General features: G+C 40.9%; 1 protein-coding gene across 1 annotated transcript in view; it reads left to right on the plus strand.

The window, feature by feature from the left end:
- Window positions 1-21,263, plus strand: part of LOC140358804 (E3 ubiquitin-protein ligase rnf213-alpha-like) — a 29,546-nt gene continuing 8,283 nt past the window's right edge. Inside the window, 40 exon segments of the mRNA XM_072443853.1 lie at window positions 1-85; window positions 4,858-4,970; window positions 5,460-6,020; window positions 6,137-6,669; window positions 6,716-6,900; window positions 6,982-7,149; window positions 7,223-7,422; window positions 7,501-7,790; window positions 7,862-8,118; window positions 8,194-8,409; window positions 8,489-8,681; window positions 8,764-8,819; window positions 8,895-9,069; window positions 9,193-9,363; window positions 9,476-9,574; window positions 9,645-9,767; window positions 9,836-10,016; window positions 10,328-10,501; window positions 10,570-10,624; window positions 10,626-10,720; window positions 10,787-11,376; window positions 11,467-11,626; window positions 11,708-11,925; window positions 11,992-12,129; window positions 12,215-12,379; window positions 12,475-13,738; window positions 13,813-13,994; window positions 14,074-14,217; window positions 14,295-17,858; window positions 17,930-18,054; window positions 18,132-18,242; window positions 18,311-18,435; window positions 18,511-18,633; window positions 18,709-18,779; window positions 18,848-19,004; window positions 19,094-19,232; window positions 19,306-19,497; window positions 19,577-19,707; window positions 19,789-19,946; window positions 20,030-20,236. Coding sequence (XP_072299954.1) covers window positions 4,871-4,970; window positions 5,460-6,020; window positions 6,137-6,669; window positions 6,716-6,900; window positions 6,982-7,149; window positions 7,223-7,422; window positions 7,501-7,790; window positions 7,862-8,118; window positions 8,194-8,409; window positions 8,489-8,681; window positions 8,764-8,819; window positions 8,895-9,069; window positions 9,193-9,363; window positions 9,476-9,574; window positions 9,645-9,767; window positions 9,836-10,016; window positions 10,328-10,501; window positions 10,570-10,624; window positions 10,626-10,720; window positions 10,787-11,376; window positions 11,467-11,626; window positions 11,708-11,925; window positions 11,992-12,129; window positions 12,215-12,379; window positions 12,475-13,738; window positions 13,813-13,994; window positions 14,074-14,217; window positions 14,295-17,858; window positions 17,930-18,054; window positions 18,132-18,242; window positions 18,311-18,435; window positions 18,511-18,633; window positions 18,709-18,779; window positions 18,848-19,004; window positions 19,094-19,232; window positions 19,306-19,497; window positions 19,577-19,707; window positions 19,789-19,946; window positions 20,030-20,236 — 11,796 coding nt within the window. The 5' untranslated portion in view covers window positions 1-85; window positions 4,858-4,870.

Below are 21,263 nucleotides of genomic sequence, written 5' to 3' on the forward strand. Positions count from 1 at the left end.
AAAGGCGGAAATGAAAGTATTCAGTGTGAGTCTGTGGATGTCCGGACGCGCGTGAGTGTCCCGCACAGAGGTGTCCTGTCCCGAGGTGAGTCCATCACGCGTCATCCTCCTCCTGTCCCAAAAAGATAGCGTAAAGGTTTATGTCACTACTGCATTCACAGAAGCTGCAAGAGCGAAGCTAACAGCGAAGCTAACAGCGTGCTAACAGTGCACTTCCGCGTAAGTTTGTGAGTTTGTTGTCCTCTTGGTCTTGTGTAAAGTTAAGCCTTAGGAATATTTATGACAGTAAATGTATCAAGTTATTCTACATGTGGCGCGACTAGAAGCAGGATACGCTTTTCACACGTACAGAGGAACTACCAGTGCCGTAGTTTGTCCTACACGAATCAACATATTTGCAATAAACTGGGTATAATTGCCTTCAGTGTATGATTTTATAGCTATTATTTGGGAGAGACAAACAGGAAGTATCTTTACTTCTGGAAACGAGAGGACCTGTTTAAGAGAAATGGCCCCCACCTATGCAGAGGTGGAGTGAGGGTGCTGACAGAGAACCTGCTCCACGCTCTGAGGCATTGGACTGGGCCTGGACAGGGTCCTGAGCAGATAGTTAGAGAAGAGAGGAATGAGAGAAGAATTCCTGCTCCATCAGCCAAAGACCGAGCCAATGTTTCAACATCAAAAGCACCACAACCTCAGCCTCCACCAAAGGATTCATCAGCAGCTGCTCCACCACCACCAGCAAAGGATTCAGCTCCAGCTGCTCCACATTCACCTCCACCGCCTCCAGCAAAGGAACAATCTTCAAAGGCCTTGGACCCATCTGTGACAAGCCCAACAACATCCCTGTCATCGCCCCTGCCTTCACACCAGCCCTGGGTTCCCCCTGCAACATCTACTCCCACTAAAGATTCATCATTCTCCTTCTCATCTCCACTCTCACCCATGGGCCTTCCCAGCCATTTTGAAAGTCTGATCAAATCAGGCATTAAGATGGCTCCACTCACGCCCAATATAGCAAGGGCTATGCCGACTACACCAACAAAAGCCCCACCACCCATCCCCCCTCGCCTCTCACCTGGTCCCAAACTCTCCTTGGCTACAAAAGCCCCACCACCCATCCAACCTCGCCTTTTACCTGGTATCTCCCATAGCTAGGATGCACTGGGTCTCAGCGTTGCCGGGACTTATTGTCACATTAAAAATCAAACCAACCCGGGGCCCTATGTAAAAAGAGCCCCCCCTAGTGCTATTTCTGTAGTCACATCATCACACAGATGGAAAAACAAAATGCGAGTCAGGCCCAATCTGAGAAATGTGATTCATATTCCCTGTGAAAAGATAAAGCCCAGTCCCACTGAAACTAGTCTGAAACTTGCTGTGCTAAATGTCAGATCCTTATGTAACAAATCTCTCTTAATTAATAATTTTATTTCTTCTTATAATCTTGATTTTATGTTTTTAACTGAAACATGGCTTGACAAAAACACAGGAAATGTAGTTCTGATAGAATCTGCTCCACCCAACTTTAAGTTTGAATCTGAAACACGAGAAAACAAAAAAGGGGGTGGAGTCTGTGCTGTCTTTAGAGATGAAATAATTACCCGCAGGTTGTCTTTTGGGGTGTTTTCATCATTTGAGTATGTATCCTTTAAAATGAAGCTAAAACGGTCTCCATCCATTCTCTTCATTGTTTTATACAAGCCTCCCCAGCACTGCCAAAGTTTTATTGATGATTTTACTGAGATGCTTTCAGTCATATGCACAGACTTTGATGGTTTGGTCATTACAGGTGATTTCAACGTGCATGTTGATAATATTTGTGACAGAAACGCTAAAGAGCTTGATGCTGTCCTTGAAACCTTCAGTCTTACTCAGCATGTGAGAGGCCCCACCCACAGCAAAGGACACACTCTAGATCTCATAATTACAAAGGGGGTAAATATTTCAAATGTTAATGTGATCGATGTTGCTCTGTCTGATCATTTCTGTGTCTTCTTTGACCTGTCTGTTCCTCCCCAACCTCCGGTTGGTCCTGCAGTTGTTCAGCGGAGACACATAAGTGATGGCACAGGTGCACTGTTTATGGAAATGATAAACTTTGAAAATGTCTCATGTTCTAATGTAAATGATTTGTTGAACTCTGTTACATCTAGTGTTTTGAATGTTCTGGACACCATCGCCCCTATAAAGGCTAAAATGGTTAAAAATAAGCAGAAGGCGCCGTGGAGAAATGATGATTCGGTCAGGGCACAGAAAAGGGAGTGCCGCAGGGCCGAACGGAAATGGCGCAAGTCAAAGCTCCAGGTTCAAAAAGAGATTTACAAAGAAAAGCTGAACATGTACAACCTAATCTTATGTAGAACTAGGGAAAGATATTTTTCTGAAATAATTGGAAGCTGCAGTAACAACTCGCGTGTCCTGTTTGCCACAGTAAACAGATTAACAAACCCTCCAGCTCAGCTGCCGTTAGAACTCATTTCCACATCCAAGTGTAATGAGTTTGCATTATTCTTTAATGACAAAGTTCAGGGCATTAAAAATGCTATAAATCCCACAATGCAAAAAATTACCCTAAAACCACCAAGACACTTAGAGCTAACTCACTTTGCACCAGTAACTGACAAAACTGTCCATGAGATCATCACCAGTCTGAGTTCATCTACATGCTGCCTTGATGTGTTACCCACCAGATTTCTAAAGTCTGTGCTGAACAGTTTGTTAGCACCATTCACTCACATAATTAATATGTCGCTTCAATCTGGAACATTCCCAATGTCTTTGAAAACTGCGGTCATAAAGCCTCTCCTAAAGAAGAGCAGTCTTGATGCCGCAGTACTGAGTCATTACCGGCCCATCTCTAATCTGCCATTTTTGGGCAAAGTCCTTGAAAAGGTTGTTTACCAACAGCTCACAGATTTCCTCTTAATAAACAACTCATTTGATGTTTTTCAGTCAGGTTTTAGACCTCATCACAGCACTGAGACTGCTCTTGTCAAGGTGACAAATGACATCCGCCTGAACACTGACACGGGCAAAGCCTCAGTCTTAATTCTGTTAGATCTGAGTGCTGCTTTTGACACTGTCGATCATGGGATCCTCTTACAGAGACTAGAGGACTGGGTGGGCATCACTGGCACTGCCCTAAACTGGTTAAGGTCCTATCTGGAAGACAGGAAGTACTTTGTTGAAATTGGTAGCTGTGTCTCAGACCACATGACCCTGACCTGTGGAGTGCCCCAAGGGTCAGTCCTGGGTCCCCTTCTGTTCAACCTCTACATGCTGCCGTTGGGTCAGTTGATACGCAGTGAAAATGTGTCCTATCACAATTATGCAGACGACACTCAGATCTATGTTTCACTATCGGCAGGTGACTATGGACCAGTAGATTCACTCTGTCACTGCATCCAACAGATCAGTTTGTGGATGCAAAACAACTTTCTCCAGCTGAACTCAGACAAGACTGAAATAATCGTTTTTGGCCCACAGAAACAAAGAGAAAGTGTTAGCGGTCACCTCCAGAGTCTCGCTCTAAAACCTACAAACCAAATTAGAAATCTGGGGGTAATAATGGACTCAGACTTGAACTTTAATAGCCACGTCAAATCAATAACATCAGCAGCTTTTTACCATCTAAAAAACATTGCCAAAATCAAAAATATAGTGTCAAAACCAGATTTAGAGAGACTTATCCACGCGTTTGTCTCCAGTAGATTAGACTACTGTAACGGCCTGCTCACTGGTCTCTCCAAACGAGTTGTAAAACAGCTGCAGTACATCCAGAACGCTGCTGCTCGGGTCCTGACTAGAACCAGGAAGTATGATCACATTAGTCCTGTTCTCAGGTCTCTGCACTGGCTCCTGTGGCTCAGAGAATAGACTTTAAAGCAGCTCTGCTTGTGTACAAGTCTCTCCATGGCCTAGCACCAAAGTACATCTTGGATATGTTAGTGCCATATGAACCATCTCGGACTCTGAGGACCTCAGGGACCGGCCTCTTGCTGGTGCCCAGAGTCAGGACAAAACATGGGGAATCTGTGTTTCAGTTTTATGCAGCTAAAATCTGGAACAGTCTTCCTGAAGATGTGAGACAGGCTTCTACTCTGACAATGTTCAAATCTAAGCTAAAAACAGTTTTGTTTAGCTGCGCATATGACTGAAAGGATTTTTTCTTTGCACTCTTCTCTTTTGTTTGTGATTTTATTAGTTTAGAAAATCAGTTGGATTGATAATTTTTAATTTAGTTAATTTTATTGTATTTCTGTTTCTGTAATTTCTTTGTGATTTGAATGCATTTTTCCTGCTGTGAAGCACTTTGAATTGCCTTGTGTATGAAATGTGCTCTACAAATAAACTTGCCTTGCCTTGCCTTGCCTACTTGTTCTGTCCTCTCATTGGCTACTGACCTGGGCTTGTGACATAGATGTTTTCTTCGAAAGTGAGCTCTAGGCAGACAACGTACTGTAAGTTTACCAAAAATATTATAACGGATAAACCCATGCCTTCATTATGCTTAAGTGTAATAAACTTAAACTTAAAATGTGCTAAAACTCAATTAAATGCTATCAAGCTCAAGAATCTGATGTGATTTGTTATAGTGATGATGGGAAGGAGTGAGACTTCCTTTTTCCCTGCATTATTTTACAAAAGCATCATAGCAGAAAACACCGAGCACCTGAAGGAAAACTCACTATTTATCAAATTATTATATGCATAAATCGTGCTGTCGACGCTGATTTTCACCTGGAATGTTGCGACTACTCTGTGTGTTCTACCGCGATTGGTATAATTGGCCTTGCTCATGTGACAACAAAAGTGAAAAAAGTTTTTTATCGAGCATAAGTTTTACTGTTACAGATAATATTCAGAAATGAAGTGCCCTGCTTGTGAGCACAATATTTTGGAAAAGGAACCCAACTTCTGCAGTAAATGTGGAACAAAGTTATCAATACAACCTGCACGCAAGGTAAGTGAATTATTATCAGAGGGTTATTAGTGGGCTATTGTAACATACTCAAAATCTACACCTGATGATAGTAAAATAAACATCACTAAGGATTCTGTAAGTGCAACCTATACTCTAATGTTTGAGTTTCACCCACAAGAGGGCGACGTCCCATCACATACGTCACAATTGTCTTTATTCATCATGGACTGGGCAATTAAACACCTTAAAACAAAACAAAAACATTTAATTTATCGTTCTCAATATTTTATTTAGTCTACTTAAAAAGTAAATGAAAAGGGATTTCTTGAACATAAACAATAAGTCTGCTCTGTGCTCCTCCAATCCACCTGTTTACCCATTACATATGGATGTAGACCTCTTAATTAAATCAGTTAACTCAATTAAAGGTTCTCTCAGTCAATCATTGACAATTAGACATAGCACATGACTGTATCTCGACTTAAATTTGATTAATTGCACAGTTCTACATGACAATTTGTCTTTATGATAGACCCAGATACTGCTGCCCCTGACGACACTGTAGAGAATGATGGCAAATCTCCAAAACGTCTGAATGAAAATACAGATACCGACCAATCTGATTTGTCGCTTGTTGCAACTGATGACAACAAAGACACAAGAGCTCAAGAAGGAGATGGGTCTGATAGTGAAAGCTCAGTGTCAATCCAAGAGCTCTCCTCTTTAGATGACCGGTCCACTTCAGGAAAGTCAGCCACTGCTGACGTACCTCAAGAGAACATGGAAGTCACTGAACAAAGTGGTGCAGTGTCGATGAAAAGTCCAGCAAATCAACTCCCACCAAGTGAACCTATGGAAGTAGGTGAAGTTGACACGGGTCAAAGAGCACCAGATGATTATTGTGTCAAAACATCTAAAGAGACACAAGTTGTACATGAAAAAATGGATATGGTTAAAAATGATACAAAAAAACATGCCGAGGATGATCAGACACAAGAGAACAATCAAACACAATCTTCAACTCAGGGCAAAGCTGCGCCAACGCCACAGCCTGATTCTGATAAAAGCACCAAGGCTAATGACCAGAGCAATAGTAAGACTAATAACAAGAAAAACAAAAAAACAAAAACAAGGAGGATTCATCCACCCCCAGTCAATCACAGCTGGACCAGAATGCAAATGAAGAAACTAATGACGAACTGAATCAAGGGGAGAAAAAGCAAGAGGAGAAAAAGCAAGAGGTGAACCAGACTGAGAAGCCGCCCTCTCCAAGTGAACCAATGGTAGAAGATGAAACCAATGTGAAGCAAAGTGTGCCAGATGATGGTACAACTGTTGCATCTGGAGACATGCGAGCTGTTAATAAGAAAACAACTGCAACTGTAAAAGGAAATGCACAAAAACAAAGTAAAAAGGGAGACCAGAGTCAGAGTACAGGGTCTAAAGCTAGTGAGAAGTCTAAAGAAACACAGGGCAAGACTGAAACCCAACATCCAACCCACGGTACAGCTCCAGAAGCACCACAGCCCCATTCTGATGAAGGGACCAAGGCTGATAACAAGGAGGATACAACGAAAAATGCGAAAAACTCCCAAAACAAGAAAGAATCTGACTCCAATCAACAGACTCTGCACCAAAATGCAATTGAAAAAACAAGTGAGAAACAGACCGCAAAACAGAACAAACATCAATCACAAAGTGCCAATCAGAATATGTTTTGTGGACAAAATGCGGGCACAGAGGTATGTGGCAGCTATTTATTTTTATTTAATTTAAATCTGATTTTTCATTAAAAAAAAATATTTGTTACAGACTCAAAGTTCAGGCTCAAGTGTGGACCCACCAAGTACAGAAGTAAAAAACATGGAGGTAGAGCAATCAACAGACCATCAAACATCAAAACCACCCGATTCAAGCACAGACGGTAATGCTAACAACACAAGGTCCACTGAAGCTGCCCCAACACCCAAAAAGTGAGCAATACAAGTTTGTTCAATTTATATTAAAACAATGTGGGGTTTGTCGGGTCATGTTTTTTTAAAAATCTTTTTTAGGCCAAACACAGCTATGACTGTTGAGTCACACAACAGAATCACAATATATTTTCATGCTATTCTCTCACCGGATTTCAAATTTAATCCTAATGAGGATCGCATCTATATCAGAGCTGGAAAATGTCTTGGTGATTGGAAGGAAGATCTTGCTGAACTCAGTGTTTTCAGGTATTTATTTCCTACTAGTACTATTATTATTTACTTGAATGGAGTGGTAGAAGTGACATGTCTGTCTTCACAGAGATCTTGGAAAACATGGTTTCCTTGTTTCGGGCACTTTGATAGCCCCAAAATCCAACATTTGCGGTCGGTCCATACCATACAAGTATGTTGTTTATAAAAACAAAAAACAGGAGTATGAGTATGAACACATCTACAAATTTGATTTCCAAAACACAAACCGATGTTTGTTTGTGAAATCACATCTCCTTAATGAAGATGGTAATGTACAGGTTTCATATCTTGATTAAGTTGAGTAAATTATGTGAATGTTGTTAACTATTTATTTTGTATTTTTAGCGGATTGGCATCAGTATGATGACATAATCTGTGCTCCACCACCCAAAGGCATGCTACAACGCTTAAAAGAGACATTTTGGCCCGACCAAAAGAAGAGTCTACTTCAAGGCAGAGAAATGGCTGGAAAAATAATGTTGGAAATGATATTTGACCTCCTCAAAAGTTGGTCTGATAAAAATTTAAAAAGTTTTCACTTACAGTTGCGCCAGTTTTTTCAGATTTACTCTGAACCTTTCGTATATGAAGAACGAGAAAAGAGATGGAACTCCTTGGATTATGGGCCTGATGATGTAAATGTGTTATGTTAAATCAGCGTAGCGGTAGCTGCTGTGACTATGCTAACCATGGTTTAATATTTCAGGTTAGGAAAATGCTCAAGGAGTTTATGCTGAACAATATAGTTCCTCAATTACAAAAAAAATTGAAAAAAGATTCCATCATACAAGACCCCTTGAAGTCAGCCATCATTATGGTCTATGTGCACAAAGAGTTTGATATCAAACTGAAAAATGAGGAACTATGTCGTCTCTGTGATCTACTGTGTCTCCCTGAATTAAACAAGGAGGACTTTCTTCAATATTGGACCAGATTTTCTGAAGATTTCTTTCATTTTAAAAGGTGAGTGCATTTTTTTCATCATCCAATTGATGTGATAGACAACTTTTGAATGTTAAAGTTGATGGAATTGTACAGGCTTCCAGATATGTTGTTGTCCCTGATAAATGCAGTGAGAGCAGAGGCAATGCCCCACTGGATTTCAGTGCTACCAATGCTTCACTTGCTCAATGGAACAGTTAAGCCATTTGAAAATGCATTGTCTGGAAACTTGAATTGTTTACCATCATGGACAGGTTTGGATGGCATTGGCGGTTTTAAAAACCTATTGAACATGAACAGCCAACACAGAAAGTATGTTTTTACTATAATACTGTAATATATAATTATGACCATGTGACTTGTATCTTATTTGTTAAATTGCTTTATTCAGAGCAATACAAAACCGTTTGAGGAACCATTGCCATTTATTAGAGGTGGATAAACTTTTGGTGCGATCTTTCCTATATTTAATGTCACTTGATGAAACTTTGGAGTGCATCAACTTTGTGAAGCCTGACCTACTGACTTTGCTTCAGCTTTACCTTGTCAAAAGTCCACAAGATATTACCTTCACAAATGTTGAGGTTAGTTGACACCTTTTAGTTTACTTCCAAGCTTTTTGGACTTCAGTCCTGTGCTGTAAAGTTTTCTTGTAATCCTTTGCAGACTTTGCAATCTATAATAACGTATATCACACAAAATCTTATTGAAGAAGAATACAGGTAACATATGTTTATCTAAAACCCTTTTTACATCCCTCAATACTACTTACTAACAATACTATTACAATGTTCTAGTCTCTTTTCTGAGGATTATGGGAATGAATGTATGAAAACCGTGGTAACGATGCTGGATCAGATTTGCAAAACTGTCAAACCAACAACATATGGCACAAATGTGATCGATATTCCTGTTGCCTGCATGAATCTGGTGGCTTCAGTATCTGACTTTGTTTACTCTAACCAGCCTCAGGTATGATATGTTTCAATCTTGGTTCAAATTTGAGAATTAGGAAAAACTGGTTAAACGGAGCTTGCCTTGTACAGTTTTGCAGAATCTGTTATTAAATAAATAATATAAATATTCACATTTTAGGAGCCAACAGAAGAGAAGAAAGACCAACAGCAAATGAGAGACTTGGTACTTTCTGCCTTGGACACCACAAGAGGCTGGATCAGTCGATCCTTTGGTAACTACTTAGGAAACCCTTCCTTAAACAGAGGAATTTCCTCACTGTATCAAGTGAAAGGGTCAAGAGGAATTGAAGTAAGCCACTGTTTTTTCTAGGTTTTGCTTTGTATGTTGCCTTCCAAAACCTTTGCCTTTTATATATACTGTATGACACTGTTACTACACCAGTCTATTGTTTCCTTTTTAGATGTGGAATAATATAATCTCTATCCAGTTCAAAGATAGTTGGTGCACTACAGAGTGGAGAGAAGGGTTATTAAAAGATTTTGAAGGCAAATATAAAAAAGTAAGTAAGACATCTTTTTGAACGTGTTAGTGTTGTATTTGTGTAACCTTCTCACTTAATGTGGTTTTAGGAATCTCATTTAGATCAGATTGAATACTACTGCACAAACATTGAGGAATTGTCTGGTTCTCATCCATATGTTGCTTCAAATATTGAAAAGTGTGCTCTGGATGCTGTTACTCATTTGTGCCAGGTAGGATATTTGTATAATTTGAGGGAAAATATAAAAAAATTTGAACACATTTCCTGTCTCTTCCATAGAACAAATCAGAGGCCAAGCTGTTTGAGAGGATAACAATTAATTGGAAATTCAGCAGACTCATCTTTGCTATAATTGAGAAATCATGGCCATCCAACTGTCAAGGAAATGATGTGGAAAAAGAAGTGCTCCTTAAACACCTCCTCTCATGGACGGCTGCCAAAAACATTTTTCACCTTTATGGTAATATACCAACATACATATAAATTTGCAATCTTATTAATACATTTTGTGTCTTTATTGCCATAAGACAAACCCTAATGTAATAGCAAAATACAAGAAATTATATTTCATTGCTACTCAATTTTGAAAAGAATTTCCAAATACCTACAAATTCAGTGTATCTATGAGCTGAAGAAGGAGAATGATTCTATTTAAACATGCATTGGTGATCATTCAGCCCTTAAGTGATTATGCTGCCCTAAAGTTATGGACTACACCCTGGGACCATTGAAGTAATTGCTACTAATAACTTTTATGTTTTCTTTACATAGTTGCTGAGGGAGGAATGACTGGACAGCTTTCAGCGGATTCTAATGAAAAAATTGTTGTAGCCATTTCATTATTTTCTGCTGTTGTAAATCAGTTGCTCAATGGACACATTCAGATAGGATTGCTCAATATCATTCTGGAGAATGAAGCTACATTCTTAGAATTGATCAAGATTGGTAAGTTTCATTGTCCCCCCTCCCTTCATACTCTTAGCTTTTCATTTATATATTTTTGCAATCCACAGACTGCCTTTCAGAGAAGGAACAGTACAGGGATACAGCTAAAATGAAAAGACTTGCTGCAGAGGCGATGTGAAGTTCAAAGCATCTACCATGAGAAGGAGCTAGTGAATATTTTGTTAACAATGTGCCATAAACTTGAGGACTCTATGAAAGGTATGTGGAAACACTGCTGTTTATCATTTGTGTCCTTTCAATTTCTCAATGTTTAACTCTTGGCAGTGGATGTCACGGACATGGGGGCAAGATACCAGGTCAACATTGAAAAAATGCACCTTCACAAATTCATGGAGGTTCACCTCTTTGATCAAATATCCTCGGAGAAGGCTGGTACTGTCACATACTTTAATTTAGACGAAGATATCAGAGACATGGCAGAAAAGATGTACAATTTCAGAGACAGTCATCTCTTCAAAGTGTGTTGGGAACAACATGTGAGAGCTTTTGTGAATGAAAAAAAAGCTGATGAAGATGTTTCACTCGAAATAATACATGAAGAGATTTTTTCTAATTGTTTTGATGAGTATAAGGTAATATATTCTTCTCTGAAGAATGGCAGTATTACACTTGAGAGGATCAATGACCTCTTCAAAGATTACAAGGAAAAGTATCAAGAGTTGGTACAGGACCTGGAGATTATGTGCAGCCTTGATCGATCTGATGACAAACAGTGGGTCCACAATCGGATTCAACAGATTGAACAGTTCCATGAGCTTCACATGGCTGTGGCTTCAGCAGAGATTATCATGAAAGTGAAAAGGAGCCTTTGTCCCCAGGGTGACTTCAGCATTCTGGACAACCTCATGAAAGTTGTAAGTACTTGTTCTTTATAAAAGCTTTTTGCCATTTTTTGGTACAAAATGTCAAACTATTTGCTCTGTTCCGTTTCTATTTGTCTTCAGACGCCGTCAAACTTGAAGACACTGCAGATCAATCAAATTAACAATGACTTGATTCAAGCGAAAAAGGATCTTGTGGATATAACTGAGGCCCGCAAAGACTGTCTGCGAGAACTGGCACTTAGGGGAAACTTTGTGCGCTGGGTCAAAGAGGCCCTTGAAGGTAAAAATGCAAATACCCATAATTCAGTTTTACACTTACTATTACTATTAAAAATCTAATGATCACATGATTATTTCTCAGACATCAATGAGTTGAAGGTGTTTGTGGACCTGGCCTCGATCTCTGCTGGAGAGAATGACATGGATGTGGACCGGGTGGCTTGTTTCCATGATGCTGTCCTTGGATACTCGTCTATGCTTTATGAACTAAAACAGGACTCAGATTTTAACTCTTTCAAAAGTGCGTTCCAGAAGCTTTGGAAGGCTTTACAAAATGATCCCAACCTGCCTAAGAAACTGGTTCGATACCTTCATGATACCAACAATATTTGTAAGTGTAAAATCTAACACTGTTTTGTTTTGTAGCGAGACAGTGCTCGTCATCTTGAGTGGCTGAAAACGGTGAAAGAGAGCCATGGCTCCGTGGAGTTGTCATCTCTTTCTTTAGCTTCATCCATCAACAAGAAGGGGATCTATGTCATCAGTGCACAGAGTGGAAAAAGGGTTAATGCCACATTAATCCATTTGTATTTGTAGTATTTTTTTGTTCTGTGTACAAATAATTTTAATATTGATTCTCACCATCCAGCTAAGTCTTGACGAGGCCCTAAAGCTCCAGATCACAGAGGAACATGATGATGGTCGACAGATAAGAAATTATTCTCTTGAGGATCTGAGAGAATTGCAGAATAAACTGATGCTTATGTCAGGGAAGGGAGACCAGGGACAACATGAAGTGGAGCATTTCACAGAGGTGTTTTATTTAAATAATTCCTTTTTCCCCTGTTGTCTTACAAATGCTTATCTTTAAACGGTGTACTTTTGTTTGTGTGTGGTTGTGTTTTCCAGGTTTTTGACAGTGTTCAGAGATTGTCTGAGGCCTTTATTGCACTGTACACAGCTGGTAATCCTCTCTTCCGACACTGGGAAGCTCAGATTAGTTGCTGCAGAAATGGTATGGACCCCAGTATTATGATGGACTTCAACCTTGGCGGTGCTTTCAGTGCAGTTCTTATAGATGGCAGCCTTGAGAACCAGCTTCCTGATTTTTGTAGAAGAATTGAGAGATGTCTTACATTCTGGATGGATTTTGTGGCTAAGCAAAGATCCCAGCACTACTATCTCAATTACTATACAGCTGAACAGATTGTATACCTATGCAGTCACCTCTCTCAACAAAACGTGTCCCATGTAGATGACCAAGTTCTGATGATGCTCTCTTTTGTCAAGCCTGACTGCTCCACCGCAGACCTGAGACAGGTGTGGCATGAGCTCCAATATGAAATTCTTAATCAGCCTCAAGATCAAAATGAGGACATTGAGTTTCAGACATTTACAATGGTAGAAAGTAAAAGTTCTGATTTTGGCAGTGAATTTGATCTTCTACCGTCGATCCAACAAGCAAGTGGACTGCAGAAATTTGATGTAATATGGAACACTTACATGAAAGACATGAAGGGTTCACTACCTGATCTTATAGACCTGAGGACACTTGGACGACTGTTGGAAATATTAGCAAATGTGACAGAGAGTGAAGGGGATGAAGATATTTCAGATGGAAACTTTACAATATGCGTCAGCAGAAAACTTCCGAATGGATTAAACGTTGGAAAACCAAACCTGGTTGTTTGTCCGCATGAGGACATCTTGACATCTTGCATCTCCACCTACATGAGCAGCAAAGATGAGTCACTACCAACCCAGGATGAAGTGCTCCTGTGTACCTCCACCACGCCTTATGAACAAGTAGAACTCTTCCTAAGACGCTGTCTCAGCTGTGGGTACAGGGGAGACAAGATCTACTCCCTGCTGTATTCAGATGTGCTGACATACGATGTGAGCTCTAAAGTCGAGAGCTTCTTTCAGAGCTTAAATACTCAAAGCAGGCGTTTTTACAGACTTGTTATATTCTGCAGCTCTGAACGAGAGCATGCTTACCTTCCATCTGCCTTTAGCCAGTACAAAGTACACATGGTTCCCCAAGCTCCACTAGTGAGGATTAAGGAATACCTGCATGATCATTATGTGGTCCCTGAGGGCCACTGTAGTGCTGCAGCTGCATTCAAAGACAGGCTGTGTGTTGGTATTGTCTCATCCAGAAGAGCTGGTGTGGGTAAGTAGTCTCGAGTTATTCACAACGTTATAGGGAATGGTTGGTGACATTGGTGACATTTGCTTTATTTTCAGGTAAATCCCTTTATATTAAGAGACTGTATCAAAAACTAAAGCACTCAACCAAGAAGACTACAGGGATGAGTTGCATTCGCTTGATTGAGCCCACGGTCGATGAGGATGCTGTTCTCCAGTCTCTTCTGAACCAAACGGAAAGGAAAGCACTCACTGTGTTTCATTTTGACGTCACATCTTCGGTAATGATGTTTTAAAAGTGTCACTTAAAACAAAACAAAAAAAGAAAAACAAATTACCCATTGTTCTGTCATACAACAGGTTCAACGCGGCCTGCAGGAGTTTCTTTTCAAGCTGTTGTTTTTGCGCTGTCTCATGGACTCTGAGGGGAAGGTGTGGAAGTGCAATGAGAAGCAGTTGTATGTAGTGGAGATCCTGGATCAATCCAAAGTCACAGCACGCCAGGTAGGCCTTTTCTGTTCACATTTAATTTGATGAACCCACGTCTACCATGCTTTAGTTTTGTTTTATTTGTTTTGTAGGCTCAGAAATACTCATTCACAGATGTGTTCCCAAATATTTTCTGCCGACCTCCAAAGGAGGTACTAGAAATAGAGCTGAGAAAAAATGATGACCCCGGAATTTTTAATAGTGAAGATCCATTGATGGATGATGAAGAATTTAGAAGTCCTGCCTTTCAGCGATCTTATCAATATCTCATACGATTTCATACCCGTGCTGATTTGGATAGGTTCACATATAATGGAGTTGAAGGCTCACACGGCGAATGTCTTCAAATGCTTCTCATGCACTGTGGAATTGTGAACCCATCCTGGGCAGAACTACGAAACTTTGCATGGTTCCTCAATCTACAACTAAAAGATTGCGAATCATCTGTCTTCTGCAATGCTGACTTTGTTGGAGACACTCTAATTGGATTTAAAAGATTTGTTGTAGACTTCATGATTTTGATGGCTAAAGATTTTGCCACTCCATCTCTCAGTATTTCTGACCAGAGTCCTGGCATGGACCAAATAGATCTGACTGGTGTAAGAGAAGAGGACTTGGCTCCTTTCCTCATTCGAAAGAGATGGGAAACAGAACCACACCCATACATCTTTTTTAATGATGATCATGAATCCATTACCTTTATAGGTTTCCACCTTCAGCCGAACAATCACAACTCTGTTGATGCCATTGATCCTGCTTCAGGAAGAGTCATTAAAAGAAATGTTATGACTAAACGGCTCTATGACGCCCTAAGATTGCAGAGAGTGCCTTTTAACATCGACTTTGACCATCTTCCAAGAGGAGAGAAAATCGAGCGAATGTGCAGTGTTCTTGGTATTCAGTGGCCTCTCGATCCAGATGAAACTTACGAGCTGACGACTGATAACATCCTCAAGATACTTGCAATCCACATGCGCTTCAGGTGTGGCATTCCTGTTATCATCATGGGAGAGACAGGGTGTGGGAAAACAAGGCTCATTAAGTTTGTTTGTGAGTTACGAAAAGGTGGAGTGGCTACAGAGAACATGAAATTGGTCAAAGTCCATGGAGGAACAACCTCAAACATGATTTATGCCAAAGTCAGAGAAGCAGAAAGTATGGCTGCTATCAACAAACAGGACTATGGCTTTGATTCTGTTCTGTTCTTTGACGAAGCAAACACCACCGAGGCCATCAGCAGCATCAAGGAGGTCCTTTGTGACAAGACGGTTCAAGGAGAAGATCTGACATCAGGCTCTGGTCTACATATTATAGCAGCGTGCAATCCCTACCGCAAGCACACAGATGAGATGATCGAGAGACTAGAATCTGCCGGTTTAGGATACAGAGTTCGAGCTGAGGAAACTGATGAAAAACTAGGATCTATTCCTCTGCGGCAGTTGGTGTATCGAGTTCACGCCTTACCACCAAGCATGATCCCACTTGTGTGGGACTTTGGGCAGTTAAATGATGACACAGAGAAGATTTACATTCAGCAGATAGTACAAAGAGTGGTTCAACGTCATGACATCAGGACAGTTTACACTGATATTATTGTGAATGTCCTCTCAGCTTCACAGAAGTACATGCGCAAAAGAAAAGATGAATGTAGCTTTGTGAGCCTCAGAGATGTGGAACGCTGCATGCTGGCATTTGTTTGGTTTTTGAACAATCATGCCATGTTCTTTGATGAGTTTGATTCCAATCAAAGCAGTGCAGACAGAGATGCTGTTTTATGGTCTTTAGTTATGGCCACAGGAGTGTGCTATCACGCTTGTCTTGAGAATAAGGAAGACTACAGGCAAATAGTCTCCAGAAAACTACCACCAGATTACACCCCACTTAAAATGCAGCAAGAAATCATACTTATGCAGGATCTATTTCTCAATGGGGTTCCAATGGGAGATACAATTGCAAGAAACAATGCTCTGAAAGAGAATGTGTTCATGATGGTCCTCTGCATTGAGCTTCGAATCCCACTTTTTTTAGTTGGAAAACCTGGAAGCTCAAAATCTCTGTCTAAGACTTTGGTGGCTGATGCAATGCAAGGTCAATCTGCTCATTCCGACATTTACAAAAGACTCAAACAGATCCACTTAGTGTCATTCCAGTGTAGCCCTCACTCCACCCCAGAGGGAATTATCAATACATTCAAGCAGTGTGGACGCTTCCAGGAAGGAAAGAATCTGAAGGAGTACATTTCAGTTGTGGTCCTTGATGAGATTGGTTTGGCTGAAGACTCTCCAAAAATGCCTCTTAAAACTCTCCATCCATTGCTTGAGGAAGGATGCATTGATGACGAACCCTTGCCTCACAAAAAAGTCGGATTCATTGGGATATCGAACTGGGCTTTGGATCCAGCAAAAATGAACAGGGGGATCTTTGTTTCCCGCGGTGATCCAGATGAGAAGGAGCTCATTGAAAGTGCAAAGGGTATATGTTCATCCGATAAGAGGATTCTAGAAATGGTCAGAGACTTTTTCAAGCCCTTTGCTAGAGCTTATTTGGAGATCTGTAGAAGGCAAGGCAATGGTTTCTTTGGTTTGCGTGATTACTACAGCCTAATTAAAATGATTTTTGCAGTTGCCAAGATATCGCAGAGGAAACTGTCTGCAGAGGAAATTATAAAGGCTGTTTTGCGCAACTTCAGTGGAAGAGTGGATGTAGATGCTGTCTCTGTTTTCAAAAATGAACTGCAAATCACACCCAACCTGGACAACATCAGTGCAATCGAGTTTGTGAAGGAAAACCTTAAGACTATCGGACAGGATGAGGAGTGTCGTTACTTGCTGTTACTAACCAAAAACTATGCAGCTCTTCAAATCCTTCAACAAACTTTCTTCAAAGAAAGTGGTCATCCGGAAATAATCTTTGGCTCTAGCTTTCCAAAAGATCAGCAATACACCCAAATCTGCCGCAACATCAACAGAGTTAAGATCTGCATGGAGACCGGGCAAACTGTTGTTCTTCTCAACTTGCAGAACCTCTATGAAAGCCTCTATGATGCTCTGAATCAGTACTAAGTCTTCTTAGGTGGACAGAAGTATGTTGATCTTGGATTGGGGACACACAGAGTCAAGTGCAGGGTCCACAAAGACTTTAGACTCATTGTCATTGAGGAAAGATAAATAGTCTACAAGCAGTTTCCTATTCCTCTCATCAACAGACTGGAAAAACACTTTCTGGACATCCATACTGTCCTCAAAGCTGAACAGAAGACCATTGTTAAAGAGCTGGTGGAATGGGTGAAGCTCTTTGTGTCTTTGGGCAGGCAGCAGGAAGCCTTTGTTCAAACACACAAGTACAATCCAGCAGACGTTTTTATTGGCTACCACTTTGACACTTGTGCTTCTGTGGTGCTGCAAGTGCTGGAGAATCAGAACGACATCAAGGAAATGATTGATCCCGAGAAGAACGTTCTAGATGCAGCTAAACTGGTTCTCCTTAAATGCGCCACACCAGATTCAGTTGTTCGTTTGGATTGCAGTGAACTTCCCAGAGGAGAGAGTGAGCATTTAGCCAAAGTCTACAGTGAAGAGCAGAATAATGGATGTTTATCTGACTATATACTCGCTCACGTTATGGAGGAACAGCTCGGGAACAGCTTCTTCACGGAGGTAGGCGATGTCCACAGGCACTTCTATGCATCTGTTACATCTTATTATATTGTATTCTCTTCAATCTTTAGGTGACAACATTTTCAAGACTTCTAACAACCTCTGACTTAAAACCACTGGAACAAAATGGTTTAAGTGCTGAACTTCTATCAGTGCAGCAATTTGACACAGAGCACTCCTTCTTAAAAAAAATCAGGTTTGTGAAAATGTGTACAGGGTAGATGTAATTAATGAATCATCTAATATATACATGCTTTTCTCTTCTGTGTCCAGACACTTCCTCACAGGCAGTCAACACAATTCTGAACCAAACTTCAAGGTTCTCATCGTTCAGTGTGATTATGATGAAGCTTCTCAGAGTGCTAATCTTGTAGCATCTGCAAAGTAAGATGTCAATGTCAGTCTATCATGTTTGAGACTCTGGTTCTACCACCTTTGCTCTCTTTCACCAGGTACTCGTCCATAAATGAAATCAGAAAGATTGTCCTAGAGAACAGAGGGCACAAAGTGTTTGTGTACTTCATCTCAAGATTGCCAAGAATGGTTGGAGGGACTTCCTATGTTGGTTTTCATGGAGGTATTTTTTATTATTACCAATTTTGTTCTTTATTGCACCCCCCTGTGTTCATACAACTTTTCTCATTATGTCAAGGACCTTGGAGGTCAGTTCATATTGATGACCTGAGAAGATCAAATGAAATGGTTTCTGACATCAAAATCCTGCAAAGAATGACAATCAGTCAGTTGTTTGAGAACAATATGAGACAACCTGAAGGTACGTTGTACTCTATTTATATATTATTTTTTCTAAACTGTCCTTAAGATAACATACTGTATGTATATCTTGCAGCTATGGAAGTAGATGATGAAATGTATATGGAGACAGAATATGAGAACACAGACTCTGAGAAGAATCAAAATGTAAGCCATGTTTTGTTTATTTGCCCTTTTAAACCTGCTGAAGGTGTCACTGACCTGTTCTGTTACAGCAGGACATGGATACTGTCCTTGACACTACGATGCTGGTGCGAAGCTGTGTGCAAAGTGCAGTTGGGATGCTAAGGGATCAGATGGAGAGTGGTTTCCGCAGCACTCGCAGGGTGGAGATTCTGCTCACTCTTCTTGATGACGATGATGAAATTAAAGGTAACTCAATGAGTTACTTGTTTCAAACGTGCAATACATTTATTTTCATTGATTTACTATACAACAGATCTGTAATTTTCTTCTTACAGAAGGATTTAACAAAATAATAAAGAGGCATCTTCATGCCTTATTGGCCACTCATGTTGACAACACCCTATTGTCAAAAAACAACTGGGTCATGAAAGAGGCCTCCAACATTGATGCCCTGCAAGAAGGAGGGACCTTCAGGTGGGAAAAGCAGAAAGTAAAGCATATCGGAGCCAAAAAATAAATCTGTTTTTATATCTTTGGGAAATGGCAGGAACACCTTATGGAAACGTGTTCAGGCTGTGGTAGTCCCCATGTTGGCTCACTTAATCGCAATCAGCGATTGTGACCAAAACCTGGATTTATTGTTGGATACAAACTGTGGGACTTCTCTTAAAAATCTATGGCTGGACATTTTTGGTAATGATAAGCTTCTACAAATCCTACCATTAAGCCAAGACCCTAAGTAAGTGTTATTGCAGTGTGTATAATGGAAAGTATGTCATATTATGCATGTAATATTAACAACAAGTATTTTGTGTTAGCTCTGAGAGCAGAACAATTCTGGTCCAAAACTACATCACTCCAAAGATGATGGTCGGCTGCAGCATGCCCTTTAGCTGGAGGATCAGAGATTACCTAGAGGATATGTGGGTTCATGCCCTCCAACACGAAGGTGAAAGTACATTTTAAAAACAATTTTAAGTGTTATGTCAATGGCAGAATAAATAATAAATTAATTTCTGGTGATCATTAGGACAAACACAACTGCAGTTTGATGATTTCTTTTGGAAAACTCCATTGGGGCTCTACATTGGAAAAGAGGACCAGGACACACAGACAGAATTCTACCAGCGATATCTACAGGATTATGTCTCATTGACCATGAATGTAACCTGTGAAGAAGAGATGCAGGTTTCTAAAAAAGATAACTTTTTGTTACCGTTTACATGCTTGTTGCTATGTGACCATGTGACATATTTGTTACGTTTTACTAGCTCCTGAGTGGTGCTCTGAACAGCTGTGTGAATGAACTGAAGATAAAGCTCGAAGCCACTGAGAGACCCACATCTCTGTCCTGGGTCCATGCCGCTTATCATGAGTTCAAGAGCAGACTGCAGAACCTCTCCAGGATGATCTGCATAGAACCACAAGTCACTGGAGACATCTTAAGGAATCCAAGTTCCGGAGATGGACCTGAAATGGTAAATTCGCTATTTAGTTTGCTTTTTAACATAATGAATGATGTATGTGTTACAGGGTGAGCTTTATTGTACAAGGTGGATGTAGCTGTGGCCGATATTCATGCAAAATTAGTTTTTTTTTATTGTGAATTGAAAGAGATTGCATGATATGGTGTAATAAGCACAATTCAGTTAAAAAGATATATGCAATTTATTTACAAAAAAACAGGTTAAATCAAGAAAGATAAAAATATAAAATAAGGGCCAATTATCAAAATGAATGTAAAGAATGGAACTGCGCTCTCTCCATTAAGACCGTAGTCCTCTCTCCCCCAATCAGATCATTTCAACGGACGACCTGGTCCTGGAGCTACTTTCACCTCTGCCCCTGCTGTTGTAGTGTTTTTTCGTGGTCTAGCTCGGTCCCTTCTGTTGCTGGTCCTCTCCATCTCCGCCCTGGTGACGCTCTGTCCAGTCCATCCCGTGCTGGTGTCCCTGAGACAAACGCACAGAGCCAGTGCTTTACACACCAACGAGTTTCCAGCCATAAGCCTTTCGCTGAACACCACTACTCAAAAGTGTACAACACTGATAGCGCAGCCTCTGTGTTTCCATACTTCATGGAGTTCTCTTGTCTCGTTGGTCTCGTGTGGTTCGTTGGTCCAGCACATTGACCACCCCAGCACGCCACTCCGCAGACACTCGCGCTCCCCACTCCTTTACCTTTGCGCTGTGTCCCCGTCCCGTCCTGCACGCCACATTCGCTCTGTGCCGTGGCCCCACAGCCGCACTGTTAGTCCCGCGTCTCGAGCCGCCAATCCAAGTCTCATCCTCATTCTTGCCGCTTCTGCCGCCTACCACGCCTAGCACCCAAGGTCCAAGTTAACCCCAGGTCCTCTTCACCACAGCAAGGGCCCGGGGTCCAGGTTACCCCCAAGTCCTCCTCACCACGCCGAGCACCCAAGGTGCAAGCTCCTCTCGTGTACCCTCAATCCGACATTAAACCACTTTGTTTCAAACCAATGCAGGTGCGTTGATTGTCCCTGGG

Source organism: Eucyclogobius newberryi, unplaced genomic scaffold, assembly GCF_026437365.1.
Source record: "Eucyclogobius newberryi isolate DKJ021-1_F unplaced genomic scaffold, fEucNew1.0.hap1 SCAF_13, whole genome shotgun sequence".
Lineage (NCBI taxonomy): Eukaryota > Metazoa > Chordata > Actinopteri > Gobiiformes > Gobiidae > Eucyclogobius > Eucyclogobius newberryi.